Source organism: Azolla caroliniana, unplaced genomic scaffold, assembly GCF_043228905.1.
Source record: "Azolla caroliniana isolate FFs.n. ecotype wild unplaced genomic scaffold, voAzoCaro1.0.p SCAF_16, whole genome shotgun sequence".
In the NCBI taxonomy this organism is placed as follows: Eukaryota; Viridiplantae; Streptophyta; class Polypodiopsida; order Salviniales; family Salviniaceae; genus Azolla; species Azolla caroliniana.
In genome coordinates, this window is record NW_028230451.1 from 18,066,388 (window position 1) to 18,089,434 (window position 23,047).

At 40.3% G+C, this 23,047-nt stretch overlaps 2 protein-coding genes and 2 non-coding genes across 4 annotated transcripts; 2 read left to right on the forward strand and 2 right to left on the reverse strand.

Annotated features, from left to right (window-relative positions):
- Positions 1-609: 609 nt before the first annotated feature.
- Positions 610-4,825, reverse strand: LOC147854128 (AMMECR1 family). Its single transcript, XM_087332532.1, has 5 exons — positions 4,657-4,825; positions 2,108-2,227; positions 1,758-1,872; positions 1,584-1,674; positions 610-1,102 (listed from the first exon to the last, which is right to left on the reverse strand). Exons 1-5 carry the CDS (start codon positions 4,758-4,760, stop codon positions 912-914), a joined length of 621 nt encoding a protein of 206 aa, XP_087188658.1. The 5' UTR covers positions 4,761-4,825; the 3' UTR covers positions 610-911.
- Positions 4,826-6,419: 1,594 nt separating this feature from the next.
- TRNAL-UAA (transfer RNA leucine (anticodon UAA)) lies at positions 6,420-6,503 on the forward strand. Its single transcript has one exon. It is a non-coding gene; the product is annotated as a tRNA-Leu (tRNA).
- Positions 6,504-6,666: 163 nt separating this feature from the next.
- TRNAH-GUG (transfer RNA histidin (anticodon GUG)) lies at positions 6,667-6,738 on the forward strand. Its single transcript has one exon. It is a non-coding gene; the product is annotated as a tRNA-His (tRNA).
- Positions 6,739-22,244: 15,506 nt separating this feature from the next.
- LOC147854131 (uncharacterized) lies at positions 22,245-22,670 on the reverse strand. The gene is made up of 2 exons (XM_087331978.1): positions 22,521-22,670; positions 22,245-22,439 (listed from the first exon to the last, which is right to left on the reverse strand). Exons 1-2 carry the CDS (start codon positions 22,634-22,636, stop codon positions 22,292-22,294), a joined length of 264 nt encoding a protein of 87 aa, XP_087188104.1. The 5' UTR covers positions 22,637-22,670; the 3' UTR covers positions 22,245-22,291.
- Between the last annotated feature and the right edge of the window lie 377 nt (positions 22,671-23,047).

Genomic DNA, 23,047 nt, shown 5'->3' on the forward strand with positions numbered 1-23,047 from the left:
TTCAAGGAATAATGAATAACATTATCCTTAGGTACCACCTTCAATGCAACAATCATGACTTCACATTACTTGCAAGATTAATTCAAAACCTGTTTGATTATTTAATTTTAATACAGTTAGTATCAATGCCTTACGGTTTCCTATTTTCATAGTAAAGACTTCATGGACAGACAGATTGTGGTCTGTCAAAAGTTAAATTATTAGGTGTAACACATGTTAATATACAGTGAAAGTCCAAGGCAGGTCATGAAAGCTCAGAAATCACAAGTGGCACTTTTAGTTTCAGTTAACCATTTGCTTACTTCTGTATGCAAAAATACTGATTCCCTGAAGGATACCACCTAAGTCTAGGATAATGCAAAACAACACTTACCATCGAAGCTGTATATTACCATCATCATCATGGACATATGAAAAACAATGCTTTACTAAGGATTCCCTAATGGATACAATAGGCCATAGATAGCAGAAAACAATGCTTACCATCCGACAATTTATGTAACATTGCCCCAATGGAGGGAGTTGAAAGTAAAGCTTTCTAACCATCACGCCGGGTCACAAAAATAGCAAAACAAAAGCCTTTGTCACAATGCGATCAACACAACAGAATATGGAAAGCAGCTTCTACTCCCCTTTAAAGGTACACAAAAGTAGAGATGCTGAAATCTTGTGTGCCATTTTGATGTTTCAATAAATGGAAACAGAATAACTACTGCAATCTGCAGTGGATGTACAATCATTTCTTAGCCAAGGTTAGCATCATAATATTTTGCCTCTTGGCTAAAGGGGCTTTGACTGAATTGAGCATGTGTGAAATGAAGTATCATGTTCTGTCATATAAGTTCAATTAAATCATTTGTTTTGAAATAAGTATGGACATGGATATACCAACTGCCCTTAGGACAGCCATATTATCGAGCACCTAAGATGGGTACTTTTCCCCTTACTTCTTTTGTGTAGGCCACGTATTCACTATAATGCATAGTGTGTAATGAGCTTTGATAACGTGTGATCTGGAATCTCCTCCTCATGGATTCTGTGATGTTACCCACATAACCCGTCTTACGAACCAAAGAATCCACTGTCTCAATTTTTGTCCACCCTATGATAATGAAGAAAAAATAAGAATAAGGCCATATATGGACATTAGTGATCAATTAACATCTTCCATAATTCTGGTCACAATTCCTAAGGAAACAATTTCACAACAAATTATGTTCCACAGTTTTTATAAACATTGTAATGTCAATTGTATCCTGAACTACAGTTGCTATAAACTAAAAAGGACAAAATTAATTTATATGGAAAAGAGAAGATGTTAAAATGTTGTTCGCTGCCAGGTTTCCTTGGCTGTTGTATTGTATCATTTTGTTGCTATAGCAGGCATTGTTCCATCCTTCTGAACTCTCTTTATTCAAACATTCTTTAGGACTGTATTTCAATTTAATTTATAACACGGTACCTTCATTTTGATTCACAAAACAGCGACCTTATCAATGCACATGTTGTCCCAATCCTACCCTAAACCTTTCAGGTAACCAATTCGGATAGCAATGCATATATCCATGTTTCTTTCTCTATACCTTCTTGGGCAGCTACTTCTGGCAAATATGTTGCACTTCGCTTTCTATTGTCTGGATCTGTAAATTCCAATATCATTCCATGTATGCCAATCTACCAAAAACATCCAATTAAAATCTTAGGCAAATCAATTATGAGAAAAGAAAGTTCAAAGTATTAATCACTTTCCATAATACCTCCCAATCAAGAAAATGATTAGCTGTCTCATAATTTGTGAGGATAGAGACAGTACATTCCAAGTGGGGTAATTCTTTTGCCTGAATAGGAGGAAAACGTCTATCGCGAAGGGCACTATGTAAGCAGAAACGTATGCCATCATTTATCAAGTATCTTGTGGCACTTCAACTAGATTTATAATAGGTAAGAGAATCAAATTACCCCTAACTTTTTGGATATTTACGAGTAGTAAATTTTGCATTTCAAAGTGGTTAATAAGAACGCAAGAATATTCTAGTAAATATCCAACAAGTTAGGGACATTCTTTTCCCTTTCTATTATCCCTAATACAGGTCATACAAATGAGAACCTGGTGAGTGCATAGTCCTTGAAACCTGAGATCAAGTAGCGAGCTTCCAATGTCCCAATACATCCTCGGAGTCGGGGCTCACCACCATTTATAGCCTTCTTCCAAGTTACAAACAAAGGGCTGGGAAGCAGAACAAAGAATTTTCCATCATGTAATTTTTACTAATACATTCACCCGCTGCAAAAAATTGAACTTTCCATACCTTTTACGCTATGGTTGTAAACCATCTAATTAAATGGTAATACACTCACCAGCACTCACCAATACAGACCTTTCACCCCTTGGCTTATGAACATTCCATATTTTCCAGTTAAAGATGTAAGGGATCTAATTAAATAGCAATACATGATCCAGTATTGGACTTTTAACAGGGATTTGTACTCCATGCAAGCAAGGTACCTAATGACTTCTCCCGTTGCCTAATGACTTCATCAAACTGTTCATTGAATGTAAACATTAACAATAGGACAATGACCACTGAGGAGACGATAGCAGATAAAAGGAGAAGACTAACCAAAATAATTTCGGAAAATGACAATTTTGTAGAGAAGAATATGGAGAGGCAAAGTTAGACCTAATGATATATTTTCCTTCCCATTCATTATTTGGTTATTTCTTTTATTCTATGTTGGCTTCCCTAGGGTTTGCTTTTGACTATCCTTTCTCCTCTTTTTTGGTTGGGGGGGGGGGGGGGCTTAGCTCCTTCCAGTTACCTCCTGTCTACTTTAAATAATATTAACCAAGGAAGCTACTAGTAAAGGAGCTAATAACATTCCTTAAGGAAGCTAACGTAGAGAAAAAGAGGGGGAATATATCCTAAGGAGGCAGTTGCTAAGACAAGGAAAGCAATAGCCTGATAATGCAAACATTGAGATAATTAAGGGGAAACCATAACCTGAGAAAGTCAACAGATAGAGAAAGAGGAAAAAGTATTAACATACCAAAAGAAAAGGTAATACAAAAAGACGGGTGGAAATTATAAACAGTATTATTTTCTATTATTATTTATTACATTCTTTATTTTATTATTTAATTATTGCCAACATAACTTTCTTCTCTTATTACATTATTCAAAAATGTTTTAGTTTTATCTTTAAATTAATTTTAATTGCTTCAAGAAGACGATAGTGCATGGGCATTATGGAATCCCAAAAGACCAATGCCTCCCATGGGCGATGGAAAGAATAAAGGAGAGGATACACAGACTAGATAGAATTTCTTATCATCATCAGCGGTCATGTATGACCTATGGAACCAAGGTGAAACATTTTCACATGGTTCGTGTGAAGTTTTAGTGTATCTCAATGTTCAAGAAATTTATTAAACATTGCAATTGAGAACGCACATTGTAATTGTGAAAGAGTGCATGATGTAAGTTCAAGTTGCAAGAAAGAAAGGAAGATATGTTTTACACCTACCAAAAGCCAAAATCGTCCTATGATACAAATAGGGGTAAATTCATGTCATCCATATTATACCAAAAAGTAAGAGCTCTAGGTTTTCTAAAGCTTCATGATCATGACCTTGATGCAAGTGGTTAAGTGATTTTTGCATTGGTTTACCTTACAAGCATTTCGTGCACAGCTAATACGTATGAGTAGTGGTGACTAGAGTTTGTATACAAGGCCGGTAGATGCGGCAAAATGATACTATTAACCTTTTTAAAGCTCCTAAGACAAAACAATAGCCTCAAGAAGCTATAGAAATGGAAACATTGCCCAATGAAACTAAGAGAGAAAACATAGCGAGAACACAAAGCCTTTAATAGCCAGCACAGAATAACAAATAGCCTAAAGAAGAACACAGAGAAAAGCATGACCTCACAAATCTAACGCAAAACAGGAACAATACTAGCCATACCGATTTCAGCACAGACTAAACGAGAGTGTAGGAAGCTAAGAAAGAGAAGAAAATCGTAACTTTACAAAGTTAACAGAGAAAAACTCATAGCCAAAGGAACCTCATAGCATAATAAAACTCGTGGCCTAAGAAAGAACGCTACAACAGAAAAATTCATGACCTTATATAATCTGAAACAAAAGAAATCCATATACCTAATCGAAAAAACCATAGCCTAACGAATCTAGAGCAGAAAAAACGTGGCCTTCTGAAGCAAAAACATAAATCCGAGACTAATGAAGGAAGCTCTGTCATGGAAAAACCCACGCATTAACAGAACTAAGAAAAAAAACACTGTAAATAAAAATCACAACCTTACAAAAACAACAAGTAGAAAATCACGTAGTTTTCTTAAACTAAAGCTCAGAATTTTTTATGAATCTAACAGCCTAATAAAACCAGCAAAGAAAATATACGCATAGGCTTACATACAGGAAACCAAATGTCTGGAATGATACTTTTCAACACAAAACCACATCCTCACGCAGCTAGTCCAGAAACAAAATCATATATTCACAAAACCAGAAAAATGTCAAAACACTAAGAAACAAGAGGCGCCAGTGAAAGAGGGAGGGGGGAAATCATAGCTTGAATCGAAGAAAGTACAGATTTTACACAGTTTATCAGAAGGATGAGAGAAAAGAGCTCACAATTCTCCATCTTCGAAGGTAGGTTCGGGTACACGATCTCCCGTGTAGTGCGAGACAAGAGTGTCGAAGCAGTAAACGACCATCTCTTCACACGCAGACACCATGGCGATGATCTGATCTTCCTTCTTTCTTTGCGTCCTTCCTTTTTATCTCCTTACTGAAGTAACGCTTCTTTTTTTCTCGGAAAAGCTCTTACCTGATCTTCGATTCTTCTCCTCCTCGGAATAAAAAAACGAAATCTGATCCGATCTTCGTCTGTTTATTGCTCTGATTCCTCTTCTCCGTCTCCTCCTTCTTGTCGGAGGAGATCTGAGATCTGAGATCTGATCTGATGTGATCTTCGTCTTGATTTCTTTCTTTCCTTCCTCTCTTCTGTCGATCCGTCTTTCCTTGATCCTGCTTCTGCTTCTGCTTCTGATTCTTCTTCAGAGAAGGCCTGATCGGAATGGATCGATTGCTTCTCCTTCTCCTGCTGATCTTCTCTGCTTCTTTCCTTTCTGACGCAGAAGACGAAGAAGAAGAAGAAGAAGAAGAAGAAGAAGACATGGCTGCTCCAATACGCTATTTCTTATTTTGTTTATTCCTTTATTTATTTCTAATTTTTATTTATTTATTTATTTATTTATTTACCTATTTGTCTGGTGATGGCACGCAATGTCGCCACCAATCTTGAAATACCACTCTCTCGTCGTTGGATGCCTAACCGCCGCTGCTGTCAGAAGCGGGATATTGCAAGGTGGGTAGTTTATCTGGGGCGGATGCCTCCCAAAGAGTAACGAAGGTGTGCGAAGGTAGGCTCAAGCTAATATTCTGACAGCTTGTGAGCGTAATGGTATAAGCCTGCCTGACTGTAAGACTTACCAGTCGAGCAGGGACGAAAGTCGGCCATAGTGATCCGGGAGTCCCGTGTGGAAGGGCTCTCGCTCAACGGATCAAAGGTACGCTGGGGATAACAGGCTGATGACTCCCAAGAGCTCTTATCGACGGAGTCGTTTGGCACCTCGATGTCGACTCATCATATCCTGGGGTTGAATAAGGTCCCAAGGGTTCGGTTGTTCGCCGATGAAAGTGGTACGTGAGTTGGGTTTAGAACGTCGTGAGACAGTTCGGTTCCTATCTACCATTGGTTTGCCGAGAACTGCGAGAAGCTTACCCTAGTACGAGAGGACTGGGTTGGGTCAACCTATGGTGTTCCGGTTGTTGTGCCAGCAACAGCGCCGGGTAGCTAAGTTGGTAGGGAAGAACCGCTGAAAGCATCTAAGCAGGAAATCCTTCTCTAGACAAGTTCTCCTACCAAGTGAAAGAACATCACTTCGATAGGCGAGAGGTGAAAGCGCCGCGAGGACGATGGGCTTCCTCGTACCAATCTATTTCCAACTTTCCGAAAAAGAAAGAGACAGTAATAATAATAAAAAGAATAACTTGGTCGAATGATTTTCCTTTCCAGCTTTCTTTGTGTCTCCCACAAAATTCTACTATGTGAAGATTCGCGCGCGAGAAGGCAAAACAAAAATTGAGAAACACGCACGAAAAGCCCGAGCCAGCTACAGAGTGCTGCTGCTCCGGGTCGCCTCAATCCCTCGGTAAAGAACCACGGGTCTAGCCGAGCCAGAGCAAGCTCCGTCTAGCGGAGCCAGGGCGGGCGTCTAGAGAAGAAAGTGGCGGACGAGGGCCCGAGTAGGCCGGGCAGAGCAGCAAGAGATTCTGATCCCCTGCCCGCCCCACATTCTCTCTCAAAAGAGCTTTGCTTCCTCTTAACGTTTGCTCACTTGGTGAAAATGGTAAACACGACAGACTTAAAATCTGTTCCATTTCAAGGGTTATCGGTTCGAGTCCGATAGTGAGCATACCTGCTTGCTTGCTTGCTTGGTGGAATTGGTAAACGCGACAGACTTTGAATCTGCTCCAGGTTATCGGTTCGAATCCGATAGCGGGTACGGACGTGTCTAAATTGGGCGGGCCCCTTCTGAATCTGAAGGAGCGGGAAGCTAGCCCTTCTTTTCTTTGGGGGCGGGTATAACTTAATGGTCAGAGTGTCAAATTGTGAATTTGAAAACACGGGTTCGAATCCCGTTACTCGCCAATTGAGTATAGAAACCAAAAACTCTATACTCCCCATGCATACGTGTGGGTCCTACATCTTTAACTCTGTTTTTCCTTACGGTTTTCCTTAACCAATAAACCCTCTTGTTTAGTATAGAAACATACCTTTTCATATTCTATACTCCCGCATGAATGAAGGCCTATAGTCTCCTAGCCTCCTGAGCTATACTGCGCTTCATCGATTAGGTAAAAAGCTGCTGTTACTTATTTCACTACCAGAGTTACTGTAGTAATTAGTAATGCAGATGAGAATGAGCGGGTGCGGGAATAAAGAGATTTTGCGGCCGTGCCATCTTCTCCGTAGTACTTGATCGCTGTTGCGCTTCGCCCTGAAAACAACAGAAATGGAAGGAATGGCTCAAAAGGTGGGTCCCTGAGGAAAGGAAAGGAAAGGAAAGGAAAGGAAAGGAAAGGAGTCGATAGCCGATTATGCCGCTTCTTCCGGATGACCCGGTTCATCAAACCAAACAGGTTCTTCATGCATGCATGCATGCATGCATGAAGGCCTTCATGATGAACCGCCTTCTATATTGGCCTAGAATCAATTTGACTTCTTAAGGTTACTTCAAGTTCGAGACGGGGACCCCCCTTGGGCCTTTGTCGGCATGAGGTATCTCTGCATTATTCTATTACTTGCTAGTACAGCAATCAGCATTTTTTTTTGGCGGGCAGGCAGGCAGGCAGGCAGGCAGGCAGTAAGACGACATGGTTCTCCAATCCAATGTAGCTGCTATTCTCAGAGACGACCGGAAGTCGAGAGATAGCGAAGCACGCACGGAGGAGGTAGACATTTCTTTTATAAATCTCTGGCTGGAGGTTAGGTTCTTCTACACAAAAAAAACTTAAACCCTTAAACATAAACCGAGAGGCAAATACCGTGAAACCGCGTTATAACGGCTAAAATGGTTTGGTTCAGGTTTAGGTTCAGCTTCAACTTCAACTTCAACTTCATTTAAACGGTTCAGTTTAGTTCGGTTTCAACAGTCAGAAACCACGGTTTAAACGGTTTAACAGTTTTTTTTTCATTTATAATTTTTTTAAATAAATTGTTTTTTAACAATCTTTTCATTTTTAGACCTTATTCTCACATTTTTAGGAACATCTTTAAAAATATAATATTTTAAATAATTAAAAATTAAAAATTAAAAAAAATTTAAAATTAAAATTTGACCTAAGTTGAAAATTGAAAGCGAACCATGAAACCGTGGTTTTAACAATTTGAACTTTTATTAACAGTTTCATGGTTCGGTTCAGGTTTCAAAAAATTTAAACGGTTCGGTTTTGACCCTCTCAAACCAAACCAAACTGTATTGTTATATGTATGCACGGCATGGCATGCATACATACATATGCCTTCCACACCTCGACCTAGACCTACCATGGGGCCACTTTTCACGACCTGCCTCTAAAGTCATGAAGGTCATAAAAAAAATTACAACATAGGAAGTCCATGGACCACACAAGATTGCGAGCCGAACACATCATATATGCTAGAGAGTGCCTAGCTCCTTTTCTCCCTCACGCTCAACCCCTTAGGAAGGGGGGGTGGAGCTATCCTTGGCTCCACCCCCCACCCATCAACATTGTGTTATTAGCTTAGTTTCAATAATCTGAGGATGTTGACCTAAAAATGACGCATCGAGGGTGGATGTTATTCCTGTATAGTTAACTTAGTTTCACTACAGCGGGAGTGTCGACCTAACAACCAAATTGATCTGGAGTCGTGTTAGCTCATTTGGTAGAGCACATGGGTTTTAATCACGTGGTCATGGATCTGATTCCTGTAGATGGAGAATGCTCCTATATCATTATGACATAGATTTGAGTTACGATGAGATATGAATGTAGGGGGTTGATAATTGAGAAAGTGAGGCATTCGCAATGTTATAATATGTTAGAGAACGAATATGATAAGGACCTGCAAGGTAAGATGTGTACACCAAACAACACAGATATGCAACAAGAAGAAGAAGGAAGTTAGAAGATAGACATTGATTAAGTTTCAATGGAAGTTTTCTCTTATTCTCTTCTCTATAACTCTTTTCACTCCAAGACGCTCTTTACAATGTTAGGCTTGAGCTTATATACTCAAGCCCTAACTAGAGAGTGTGTTCACACTAAGGATACAAAGAGGAAGGAGTCGGCATTTTATGTCAACAAACTCCCCCGTAAAAGGGTTGTAACTCTTTCCTATGTATACAAATAATTGGGGTTATCTCCCTCGTGAACCTAGATTACAAATCTAATCTATAGTTACAATTATACATTCAAGATTGTCGACATTCAATCGAACCAATAGAGGTAAGGTCGATGTCTAGCTTGATTCGGTTGATCTTCTAGATTGTGTATTGTCCGGTCTGGCATGTATGAATAGGTGGGATCAACCTGTTCGGATCAATTTGCGGGGAAATGGGGCTCGGCCACAACCGAGTCTTAAACACTCAATGGAAGAAAACGGAAAATAGAAATAAGATAGACACAATATGTTAACGTGGAAAACCCTAATAGTGAAAAAAACTACAGGAGCCCACAGATGCCAACTATCATTGTAAGAAGAGGATACAATGCGAAACTCAGAGGCAACGACCTCAAGCTCTATGTCTTCGCCAAGCGGCGGTTACAACAGAAAAGCTTTTGTATCTCGCGCTCTCTGTGTATCTATACAACAATATCTCTACACACATAAAAAATAAAATAAAGAAGTGATTTCCCTAAGTCATATTTATACTTATATGACTTTAGGACTATTTACAAATATTGTTATGATAGTCATTCTAGAAACATATTTATAGATATGTCCTTGGATCCGGTTCACACCGGATCCCATTCGGAGGGACTGAATTCCCAACACAATTTACCTCTGAGTCGATTTGTTTATGACTTTGGGACTATTTACAAATATGGCTATGGTAGGCACTCTAGAAACATATTTATAGATATGTCCCTGGATCCAATTCACATTGGTTCTCATCCGGATCCCATTCGGAGGGACCGAATTCCCAACACAATTTACCTATGAGTTGACTTGTTTGCTTGAACCGATTCTTGGTCTTTAGTCAATCTGCTTCTCGCTTGTGCTGGCTCTTGAGCTCCTAGTTGGATCTTTGATTTGGCTTTGGCTTTGCTCGCTTGTCGATCTTTTTCTCTCCAGTTGATATCCTCATTGAGTGTTGCATCTTCATCTTCTCGGTATTCCGACTCTTTGGATTTTGCCTTCTTGGTTTGTTCGATTGGGTCGGTCTTCGTCTTCCCTTCTGTTGTTGCTCGTTTGGCTTCTTTCTGCTCGGGTGCTTGTCATAGGTCCATCATTGTCCTCAGTGTTATGAAGCGTTGATCTAGGAGTGGCTTCGTCAGGCAATCGACGATATTAATCTCGATGTCGATCTTCCGGACTTCGAGCTTCTTCTCCATCATGAGCTCCCAGATATAATGAAATTTCGTCTCAATGTGTTTCGTCTTTGCGTGATAGACCAGATTTTGAATGAGGTGTATTGCGCTCTAAGAGTCGCAATAGATGGTCGGCGCTAGATGGTCGAGTCGTCTTGTTGTTGAGAAATCAGCTGATAGTCGGTGCAGCCATATGGCTTCCTTCGATGCCTTTGATGTTGCTATGTACTTAGCCTTGTGGTAGATAGGGTGGTGCACTCTTGAAGTTTCAACCTCCATGATATGGCGTCGTTGCCATAGGTGAAAATATAGCCTGATGTTGACTTCCGATTATCCGTATTTTCGGCATAGTAGGAGTCGGTATAGCCTTCGACTTCTGTTGAATTGGCCGATCCGAAAGTCAGTTGTGCATCCTTGGTTCCTCTCGGATACCCTAAAGATTGGCTTGACAGCCTCCCAATGCTTCCGTCCTGGGTTTGACATGTACCAGATGATGACACCTACAACATAGGCAAAGTTAGGTCAGGTCACCACCATTGCATACATGATACTCCCTATTGTCACGACCCAAGCTTCGAAGACGATGTTGATTTGGAAGAAAAGAAGATAATAACAAACAAGAAGATGCTTACAAGACAAGAAGATAGGAATTTCTATTACCGGAAACCAAGATTACAAGGTTGCTGAAGACTGGTGTTGAATCGGAATGGTTCAACACTAAGCAGATCTTCCACTTATATAGTGTACATATGATTGTGCATGATCGCCATTTGGCATACATGCTATGTCCCATTTGGCGATAATCTATTGTGTCCCATTTGGCGATAATCTATTGTGTCCCATTTGGCGATCGTCTATTGTGTCTTGTGCCCATAATTCTTGAATAATAATAATATGAAAATATATTTATTAATTAAAGTTAGTTGGTGTATTGGTTAGAGTGTTGTGAGACCCTTGTCTAAAGGTTATAAGTTTAAATCTTGATATTGACATTTTGTGACATCATCCCGTCCTTCCTTTGACGACGATTTCCATGAGTCGCAATGCATGAACTAGGTTTTGGTTTATGGGGATAACGACGATGAAACCCCTATATAAGTTCAAAGGCATTAGTGACATTTGCTACGGGTTCCCATGTTCGATCCTCAAGCGTGTGCCAAGCCAATCTACCAAATAATATAACTTATTGCATATGACCTTGGAGTCCAAAAATAGCTTCTACCTCATATTCTGGTCCTTCTGCAAGTTGAACTGGAGGTGGTGGTGGAATAACCCAATTTGGGATAGAACTTGATGTCCATGGTTCTAACAGTGAAACATGAAACACTTGATGAAGATGCATATGTGAAGGCAAGTCCAAAAGAAATGCAACCTCATTGACTTGATGAGAGATTACAAATGGACCTAGACGTTGGAAATCCAATTTGTCACATGGCCTAATAGTTTTCACATTACGACGTAATAACCATACCCGATCACTAACTTTAAACTTAGGGTCCTCAAGTATAGAATCTAAGTGATGTTTATCTACCACCTTCTTCTACTAAGCTTGAGCATGAAGCAAATTATCAGAAATGTTGGCTTGAACTTCTTTGAGTTGTTCTAGACGATCTTTGACAACGGGATTGTTTGAGACTTTTGGATATTCAAGCATCATGGCCTTCCAGATGAAATTATTAGTGATCGTGGGCCACAATTTATTGTGAAGTTTTGGACACACTTACTTGAGATCCTTAGAATTTCTCGTAAACTATCATCAAACTACCATCCTCAAACCGATGGTCAAACAGAACGCACGAATCAAACATTAGAACAATATCTCCGTTGCTTTATCAATTATCAACAAGATGATTGGGTGGATTTCTTACATATGGCAGAATTTGCTTACAATAATTCAATCCATTCTTCTATGGGATTCACTCCATTCTTTGCAAACAAAGGATATCATCCTCGTTGGATGATGTTGCAACAACCTTGTAATCTTGGTTTCCAGCAATAGAAATTCTTGTCTTCTTGTCTTGTAAGTGTCTTCTCGTTTGTTATTATCTTCTTTTCTTCCAAATTAACATCGTCTTCGAAGCTTGGGTCATGATAGTTTGAACCGGGATGGTTCAACACTAAGCAGATCTTCCACTTATATAGTGTACATAGGATTGTGCATGATCGCCATTTGGCATACATGTTGTGTGCCACTTGGATACATCCATGCATGCCATTTGGTGATCATCTATTGCGTTTTGTGCCCATAATTCTTGATTAATAATAATATGAAAATATATTTGTTGTTTAAAGTTAGTTAGTGTATTGGTTAGAGTGTGAGACTTAACCTTGTTTAAAGGTTACAAGTTCAAATCTTGATATTGACATCTTGTGACACCTATGGCCGATGTAGTGTATCTTTCCATTGAGCTTTCTCTCCTCATATGTTGAAGGAGAGTCTCTCTCTAATAGTATGATCAACATCGGTAGTGGAATCGATGCGCATTCTCTATGTTGAAGCGCTTTAGCACCTTACGAATGTAGTTGGACTGGGAGAGTCAGAGAGTCTTTGTCATTTGATTTCGCTTGATCCTCATGCCCAGTATGTGTCGGGCTTGTCTGAGTTCCTTCATCGCAAATTTGTCGTGAAGGCTCCGCTTTAGTTCTCCAATTTGTGCTCGATTGCTCCCTACAATGAGCATGTGATCGACATATAGGATCAGATAGATCCGGGACTCATTGGCTAATTGCCAAATATACATACATGGGTTGGAGTCGGACCAGCAATAGTCGAGCTACCGAATATAAGTATCGAATTTCTGATACCACATCATCGGCTCTTGTTTTAAGCCATATAGGCTTTTCTTCAGTTGACATGCGAGGTGATTTTACTCCCCCATAGCCGTGAAGCCTACCGTGTCTTCTTCCAAGTCTTTGTGTAGGAATGTCGTCTTGACGTCCAGTTGCTTGAACTCTAGGTCTTCAGTCGCCACAACCCCAAGTAGGAGTCGAAGGGTGGTCAAATTGACTATTAGTGAGAATATCTCATTGTAATCGACCCCATGTTCTTGTTTGAATCCTTTTGTGATGAGCCAAGCTTTGCATTTGGGCTTCTCTGAATCAGATACATATTTGTATCGGAAGACCCATTTGCAGGGCAACGACTTCCTTCCAACTGGTAATTTGAGCAACTCCCATGTCTGATTTTCCTTGATTGAGTCCAACTTGGATTTCATGGCTTGTAGCCATGTGTCAACGTCTAGTGTGGCTATAGCTTCCTCATAGGAGCTTAGTTCACCTACATCCATGTAATTGACATAGTCGATGGCCAATTGAAAAAACTCTGTCGGCCTTTGGACTCGTCTAGATCTCCTGGGTGCTGAGTTGATTGGTTCAGAGCCTTCGATCATTTCTGTCTGTTGATCGGTACTTCTTGAACCATCTTCATGAGTCCTATTGGATGACTCGCCCCTGCAATAGGATTTCGGTGATGTCAAATCACTCTCCCCTTTTTCAGGATCAATTGATTGAGTGGTTGGTGCCTTGGTCAATTCGGTTCAGCCTATCCATACCTTAGACTATTTGGGTGAGTTGATCGATTCAACTTTGTGTTAGGAATATGTCCCTCTAGTGGGAGGAGCCGATTGCACGTAGAGAGCCAACAGTCGAAGACTAGAAGGAGCCGACTATTCGGGTCGAGTGTCGATGGTTGAGGAATCGACTGCGAAAAAGTGTCATGATATGGCAAGACTCGAACCCATGACCTTATGTTACATGGGTCGAGCTCTTGACCATTAGACTATATGTTGTAATACGAAGGATATTATTTTCATTTAGGTCTATAGAAAATTGATGTATATTCCAGATTTCTCTGGAACATTCTAGAAACTTCAGGAGTACTCCTGAGAACATTATAAAAGGGGGCACAAGGCATTATTTCAAACCAAATTGGTTCAACGTCAATCTTAAGCCTCCTAGCTACTATTGTATATTCCCTTAACATAATATATATCTTTTGTTATCCTGATTCCTGATTCTCTCTTTCTCTCTCTCTCACTCACTCTCTCCTTCTCTCGAGAGTTCTACACCTCCCTTAGTACTAATCCTCATCTTTTAGTACTAATTCCTTCTCTATTTTCGTACTGTTCCTGACAGTACTTCTCTATCTTAGTACTACTCCTTCCAGTTTGAACCGATTTTTCTCTCCTTCCTTATCTTCCTTTATCTCCTTACTTCTCCCTCCCTTCATACTAATCTCTTCTTCCTCTTTTCTCTCATACTATGGCCACTGTTAGTGCTCAAGAATATCAATCCGTTTTCTCAGAGCTGCAATGCTTGAAAGAGAAGTTCCTTGCTTTAGAGCAAGAAAATCAACGGTTATTGGGGGATCTTTGTTGAGCGAGCAAGCTCAACCGGATCCAGATCGGTTGAAGAAGCCTGATTCGGATCGGTATCTGGAAACAACCAGCCGGATTGGGGAGACGGATTAGAGAGCCGGATTCAAGCGGGAATCGGAAGCCTAGTAGTAGCCTAGACTACTAGGTAATCATTGTCTCGTAGTTAGTGTCAGTCGCACGTAGGAATATTGAAGTACCTGTTAGTACTTCGGTCAGTCCTTTATGGACTTGTATAAATAGTGTTGTTAAGCATGTTGTATGTATAGAGTTATAAAGTATTTTCATTTTTTGAATCTACGCTTACGTTTTGCTCTCTCTGTCTCTCCCACGTATACTCTTTGTATACTAAGCTTCTCCATTAAACCTTCATCTTATTCTTTGTTGCTATCCGGCTGAGCCGGTTCTATCTAATGCTTCCGCACGTTTACATTCACATGGTATTAGAGCGCGAAGGTTGAGAACCTCTACAACCGACACTTGCTTCCGTAGACAAACCCTAGAACCCGGTAACAACAGAAAGAGAGAAGATATGGACAGAGGGATGGTGAGTTCACTTCCAACAGAGAAGCTCGACCGGAGCAACTACACGTCCTGGTCATACAAGATGCACCAGTACCCGTTGGGGTATGGATATTGGAACTTCGTGGAAGGAACGAACGAGGTAGCGCTGGAGCCGGCACACAATGATGACCTGGTATGGGAGCAAGGAGCGAGCCGAGTATTGTACTGCCTCGCTTCCTATGTGCACTATCAGATGCTTGGCTACCTCAAGGATGCAAAGATGCCGAAGGAGGCTTGGGGAAATCTGAGGAAGATTTTCGGCGCGAGTACCATAGCCTATAAGTTGCAGCTCCGGCAAGAGCTGAACAACATTTGGTAAAGAGACATGTCGGTTATGGATTACACCACCAAGATAAAGGAGATTTGCGATGCACTCAAGTCCATCAACGTGATGGTGGACGAAGACGAGATGATACAAATCTGCTTCAGTGGTCTAGCGTAAAGGTACGGGCCAATCCGGACAATGATCGCACCCGGGAGAAACCGTCGTCTTTCTTCGACTTGCAATCGATGCCGATGGTCGAAGAAAACCACGTGAGTGGGTCAAGGACCACTCAATCGGACGGCCGGATGCTGTACACGGAGACAGATCGACCCCATGGACGTGGTGGACGAGGTGGGTTGGCACGCAATGGAGGCGGCCGGCAAGAGCAGGACCGGAGGCACAGAGGTGGTGCCGACAACAGTTCTGGACCTCCACAAGCAGGGAGAATCAAAGCGGCGCCGGGAACCGGGAAGGAAAGGCCGACACGGAATGCTAGTACTATGGCAAAAAGGGCCATAGGGAAAGTGAGTGCTGGAAGAAGCGCGCCTATTCGGACAAATCCGGATCCGGCAAAACCGATCGGGAGAACCGGCAAAGATCGCACTACGTGGAAGGATCAGAAGGATCCAGAACCGAGAAAACTAGTAAAGGGCCAACCTTCGTGATGAAGCACAAGGCTAACTCAATGAAGAAGACTACTTCCAAATTGGAGGAAGTATGGTACGTTGATTCCGGAGCGTTCAACCACATGACGAGCCATGAAGGGTGGTTCTCTTTTTTGGAAAAGCTAGAACAACCAGGGATTGTTGAAACTAGAGACGACACCCCTCATCCGATTGTGCATGTCGGAGAAGTCCCTTATCGTTGACCAGGGGATGTAGGTGTGGTTTACGCATCTAGGGTGCTTCATCGAGGAAGAAGGCCGGATAATTGCGCAAGGGCGCAGAGAAGGGAGGATTTTCATCCTCAACACCAATGATGTTGGCACCGCCATGTTTGCCAAATGGCAGAAGATTGTGTCAGACATCGACCTGTGGCACAAGCGGATCGGCTATGTCAACTACCGGAGGCTTCAGGACCTGCAATTGAAACAAGTTGTCTTTGGTTTGCCGAAATTTAGTGGCCGGAAGGCTGAATTTTGTGAAGCCTGCAAACTCGGGAAGCAACACCGGCTTCCATTACCCACCAAATGAAACCCGAGCCGTAACAAGCTTGATCTAATACATTCAGATGTATGGGGACTAGCATAGAACGTTAGTCTTGGCAGGAGTCGATACTTCGTCTCCTTCATCGACGACTACAACTGACACACGTGGATCTACCTCATCGAATGGAAGAGCGAAGTCTTCAAATGTTTCTGGAACTTGCAAAGCTTAGTTGAATGGGAAATGGAGAGGAAGCTCAAGAGCTTGTGGTTGGATGGCGGAGAAGAATACTTTTCCGGCCAATTCAACAGTTATCTGCATCAGAACAGAATTCGGAGAGAATTCAGCTCCAGATACACGCCTAAGCAAAACGGTGTGGCCAAAAGGAAGAACCGGTCGAATCTCGACATGGCAAGGGCAATGTTGGAGGAGAAGAGCATGCACCAATTCTACTTGGCTGGGGCGGTCTGGACGGCCGTCTACATCCAAAACCGGATCGGAGACAAGGTGTCATCACATGAGCTATATTTCGGGCGGAAGCGGAATTTGAGACACCTTTGGATATTCGGTACCATAGCATATGTGCATGTACCAGATGAGAAGCGGAAGAAGCTAGATCCGAAGTCGGAGAAATGCATCCTAGTCAGCTACTCGCATGAGCAGTGTTGGCATAAAAGGCCGACTCCTTCCAAATTGTATCCGTCCTAGTGTGAACTCGTTAATAAGTTAGGGCTTAGTATATAAGTGAATACCTAACATTGTAATGAGTGATGATGAGCAGACTATTGTATCTCTGAGAAAGAACGAAGTAATAAGAAGCTTTCCATTAAAGCTCCATCAGTGTAAGTCTCCATGCCTATTCTATTTTTTGTATGTGTTGTTTGCTGTCCAGTACCGACTACAGATCCATACACGTTTCCGCACCTAGCACTCATAACCACAACTGGTATCAGAGTCGAATCTTTGCTGTTCGGCGGCAACAGAAAACAGAAGAAGCTGAAAGAAAAGACTAGGTTAGAAATCTCACAAACAGAATATGGCTTCAACATCCGGAATAGGAGTTGAAAACAAAAAATTCGACAGCAAAAACTTTGCCTTGTGGAAGGAGATGATACAGGATGTGTTGATCATTCGAAGACAGGTCGAAGCCATTCGGCACAACAAAATTGTAGTTGGAACAAGGACTGTATCAACGAACGAAATCACACGCTCCACGATCCGAATGCATCTGGTCGAAAACGTCTATTTTAGCATGGCAAAAGAAACGACAACGTTCTCCTTGTGGGAGAAGCTACAAGCCGTCTATGAGAAGAAGTGAAGTTAAAATCGTTGTTGGCCACAACCGGTTGTACGTGTGCGGAATAATAGTCGATCTAATGGAAAGGAAAAACAGAATACAAAAATTGAGAATGACACAGATTTTAATGTGGAAACCCGAACTAGGAAAAAACCACGTGGAGTCCACACACTCCGAACAGAACACTATGAGAGAAAGGAATACAATCAGAGATCTCAGAGGCAACGACCTCGAGATCCTGCTTCACCAACAGGCGGCTATGGAGCTCACACGCTTCCACTCACGCTCGTTCACTCTCACAGTTACAGAGGCAACAACCTCGTCAACAGTAACTTTACAACAACGCACATATATAACATGATTGCCCTAAGTACTTATATACCTTTCGACTATTTACAAGTTTAGCCTTCCGTGTTGGCTATCTCCACGATTTCCGGATTTGTTCATCAACACGGTTCTTCTCACTTCCCATCCGGAGGGACCTATTTCCTAACAAACTCCCCCTTCACTCCGGCATGGGATGTCTTACTAGTCTAATCCGCTTCCGACATGCATCCAGCTTGTCGAGTATCAGTACTTTGGTCAGCATATCTGACCCGTTCTCGACCGTGTGGATCTTCGTCAGTGCGAACTCTCGATCTTCTACTTGCTCCCGGATCCAGTGATACCTACGTTGTCGTGCCTTTCGGCTCCGGATCGTTTGCGTGAGTCGGGTGGGAACCGCCGAGGTTTTGGACTAGGAGAAAGAAAAATACAAATAAGACTAGGAAAGAACAGGTATAAAGAGTTATAAGATAAGAATCTCGTGAATCCCACGAGTTTAGTATATTTAGTCAATATTTAGGTAGTAAGAGAGAATTATATTTAGCAAATTCGTGAATCCCACGAATATTTTAGATTGATTGATCATTATAGAAAAATAATCAACAAAAACTACAATGTGCTCCCCATCCTTATATAGTGATGGGAGAGACTAAGCATAGCTACATGCTTTTTTCTAATATGTTCATGCACACTAAATGTGCATGTGATGCTTTTCTAATCCTTGCTTTTATTTGCTAAATATAGTGCTCATGCACGCTAGATGTGCATGAGTCACTTTTTAGTTGCTTGCGTTTTTCTATAAAATATTCACGCACTCTAAATATACATGATTTACCTTTTAATAAAGGTAGGCGCAAATAAAGCACTTATAGTTATTAACACTAAAGATAAGGTATCATAATGGTAAAGTTGAGGTTTGGCTACGTGGAGGTACAAGGTTCGAATCTTGCCCTATGCACGTGATAAATATCTTGATTATTTTTATTTTATTTATTTATATGTAATTAAATCGGTTATATTATTTTTACTTTTTCACGTAGTGTACGAAATACACTACGACAACGTTGGATGTGCTTCATCCTGGAATGGTACGTTGCGTTCTTAGCAAGGTGGATGGCACTTTGACTGTCGCAATAGAGTCGGTATTCATCTTGCTGGATACCGAGCTCTCCGATGAAGTCCTTCATCCATAATATTTCCTTCCCATCCAGAGGGACCTGTTTCCTAACAAGAAGTCCTCATCTTCGAAACTTATCTTGATCAATCAATTGTTCAACATGAAGATGGCAATCTCCCACATCAACACCTTCAGTCGAGTGTTGTCAGAGCTCTTGTCATAAGGGATCAACTTCGAAGAAGAAGTGAAAGCCCTTGCCCTCCTATCCCCGGGGGCTCCACTATATATAAAGAGGTTATATCACATGCGTTCACGACACCTTTTATAAACCCCTTATACGTATGTTTTTTACTATTTTAGATACCCTTCTATAAAAACACAATTAATAAAAATAACCCTTAGTGCCAATATATATTTTGACAACAACTCATTTTAAATGCCCTTACATAGAAGACACATGTATGTTTTATACATGTGTGTATGTATGTATTATATTGTATTGCATATGTTGTATATATTTTATGCATGTATGTATGTGTTATGTGTGTGTTTATATGTATGTATTGCATTGCATGTATGTATTGTATACCATGTTTATTTATGCATGTATTATATTGTATGTGTGGTATATCTTAGTTGTATGACATGTGTGTATGTATCTATGTGTTATGTGTGTATGTGTGTAGGGGCTCGTGTCTATTTGCACCTAAATCATAGATATTCTTTTACTAATAAAGACTCAAGAGTTCATTATTTGGTTTGATGCTATTCTATCTTTAAACTTCATGAAATTTCATCATGAATACCCCATCACTACAAGAAGTTCCTTCAAATGCTCAGTAACTTCTCACATCACAATATTATTTAACGAGGAAGAGATTAATATATGATTGATTCAATATGTGAAGCTTATCAAACATATATGTGCTACATGGGTCAAGCCACATTTGACATACATATCAATCACACTATTGGCAATACAACATCTCTTTCTAATACACCTTTTTCTTAGATTATATAGTTTGCAACAAACAAACACATGCAAAACCAACTTGCTATAATAATGAAATACCTACGATTCAAATAATGTTTCAAACAAACAATGATTCATTAGATGAGAGGAAAGTAATATATTACAACTCATGCAATGATTTATTTATCAATCTCCTTCCTTTACAACAAGTAGAAATGAGGACCTTGCATTCTCCTAATGATGTAGCACCAAGAAAGATGAATACAATGTTAGGTGATAATAAAAATCCACAGACACACGGTCAATGAAGATTAAAGTGGGTGGGATTCAATGAATAAACACCCCCTTGGCTTCAGAAATGTTCCTAATAAATGTCAACCTCCAAATCCAAAAAGTCATGAAAGGAATGAAGACCATCCATACTTATAGAACAAAAGGCAATCATAGGAAGAAATGCATGCTTTGACCTCCCTTGATAGCTAGCCTCAAAACAAACTCATGGTATGAGAGCCTTGATGGTGCATTCTTTGCATAACTGAACACCAAAATAAAAACTAGTTAGATGTGAAGCCTAGTCTCAAGTATTGAAAGCTCCATATCCTTAAATACAAATATATCATATAGAAAAGCAATTAAGCACAATGAGTCTTTGATGAAGATATCCAATTAACTCAACATCTCCATCACCACGCATAGTACATGAATATTTGTTGTTGAGCTCTCTTATAAATAGCCCATTATTTTTCTTCCATTTAAGATAATGAAAAGAAAACAAATATTTGAAGAAAAAACTTCAAACAAATGGGACAAAACTCTCATATTAGTTAAAAACAAGTTTTAAGAGAAAAAATTTGGAATAAGCAAAATATCATCTCCCTCTATACTTTCCTTTCCAACCATTTCATTCTTATTTTTGCATACTTCTCTAATAGAAAGAAAGACGTAGATCATAAGCAAAACCCTTAGTCATAATAGTAAATTTTGTCGGCTTTTTGTTTCACTTTGACAATAACCATCATCTAAGGTCTTCTAGTAATGTTTGTTTCTACCTTTGCAAAGGTCGAGGTGGATAGCCATCATCTAAGGTTGAAAAACATTGGGATTAGGTTTTCTTGAAGTAAACAAATTTTTCATCATTTTGTTTCAATTTCAAGAATAGAAAGGAAACACAATGAATACATTTTCCTAAACTATTATACATTCCTTGACCAATATGCACAACCAAGCTTGGTTTCTACTAAGCTCCTAAGAAAGAATGGTGTTCAATCTTTTCTCATGACTTTATTTGCATGAAAAAGGACAAAATGTGCCACAATGAGTAAAGAACAAGGCTCAACATCCACCAAGGTCACAAGAAGAATACATACCGGGACAATGCAACGACGAGCAAGTCTTATTGTTGCAACAATACCCTTCACAACTTGCCTCACAATGTAGTATTACTCGAATCGAACTTGGTATGGTCCTTCCTAGAGAAAGCACCGACATCATGAGCTCCCCATGAGGCTTCTCAAGACCAAAAGAACTCTTCTTGATTGTGAAATGACAATAGAAAATACACAAATTAACATGGAAAAAAAGAACATGCGATGGAATGCTACCAATGCATGTGTGCAGGCATTCATAAATGCATACAAATAGACACATACAAACACAACCATGCATATGAAAATACACATGCACACATATCAATATGGTAAAAAATTGATATGGTACTAAACCAATAACCCTCGAAAAGTGGTTTGGATCCTAATGGCCACAAATTCTCACCTTCTTGTAGCTCATCCTACACATCCTTGCTTGCGAAAGGAGGCCACTTCGAAGAGGTCGATCACGCTCATGGGTCCTCTCTTGCTCTCTTTGCTTTCTTTTCTTCTCTCTCTCTCTCAAACCAAAGCAACTCACTTACTATTGACAACTCCAAAATGTAAACATACATACATCCATGTCATGAAGAAAAACCCCTTACAAATAAATTCCCAATAGCTACTTTTTCTAAGCAACTAGAATCAATAAAGTGAAAAAGGCCGATAAAAAATGCAAACAAAAAGACACTACTTCTACTCGGATAGTTGAATTAATTAATTTTAATCAAACAATGAGAATCCCATATCATCATCGATTTCTTCTTCTTTCTCTTTTACTTCTTCTTTCTCTTCTACAATAGGAGCACCACCATTACCCCCTCCCCCACCCGCAACCGATGTTATTGCTCCACTAGACACAAAGTCGCGCCTCCTCCACCACCAATGATTACCTGGAAGACCAATCCAAGAGAGAGAGAGAGAGAGAGAGAGCTTCATAAGCAAGTGCTAAAGATTGAAGGAAGAATCAGCGGATCCCTCAAGGCAACCTCCATCCTCAGAAGCAAGGTGTTGCTTAGCACTCCAAGAGGCGCCACTGCTTCTGCCCATGAAGGTGAAGAAGGCCATAGATACAAGTAAACCTTGTCTCTCTCTATCTCGTTCCTCCTGTGAGAAAAAGGAAGAGATTCAGTAGTTAACAAAGATGAATCTCTCTCTCTCTCTCTCCCCCCTTTCTTCTTTTTCCTCCCATTTTTGCTAACAACACATATCTATCTAATCTCCCCCCCTTTTCTTCCCCCATTTTTTCAAACAATTAGTGTTTTAAAAATAGTGTGTGTATGTTGTATATATGTGCATGTGTTGTGTGTATGTATGTAGGTACATATTGTATAATTTTATTGTATATACAATATTGTATTGTATATATTGTATGTATGGCATGTGAGTGTATTACACATTATATTGTATGTATTGTGTGTATGGCATGTGAGTATGTAGGGTATGTGTTATGTGCTTATTTGTATGTTCTATGTATGT

Coding starts and splice junctions, on each gene's coding strand:
- LOC147854131 (XM_087331978.1), bottom strand. CDS start 22,636: ATGGCCTTCTTCACCTTCATGGGCAGAAGCAGTGGCGCCTCTTGGAGT. Junction 22,440..22,520: donor GCTGATTCTTCCTTCAATCT/TTAGCACTTGCT, acceptor GTGGTGGAGGAG/GCGCGACTTTGTGTCTAGTG.
- LOC147854128 (XM_087332532.1), bottom strand. CDS start 4,760: ATGGTGTCTGCGTGTGAAGAGATGGTCGTTTACTGCTTCGACACTCTT. Junction 1,675..1,757: donor ATCATTTTCTTGATTGGGAG/GTATTATGGAAA, acceptor TGTTTTTGGTAG/ATTGGCATACATGGAATGAT. Junction 1,103..1,583: donor AGAAGTAGCTGCCCAAGAAG/GTATAGAGAAAG, acceptor TCATTATCATAG/GGTGGACAAAAATTGAGACA.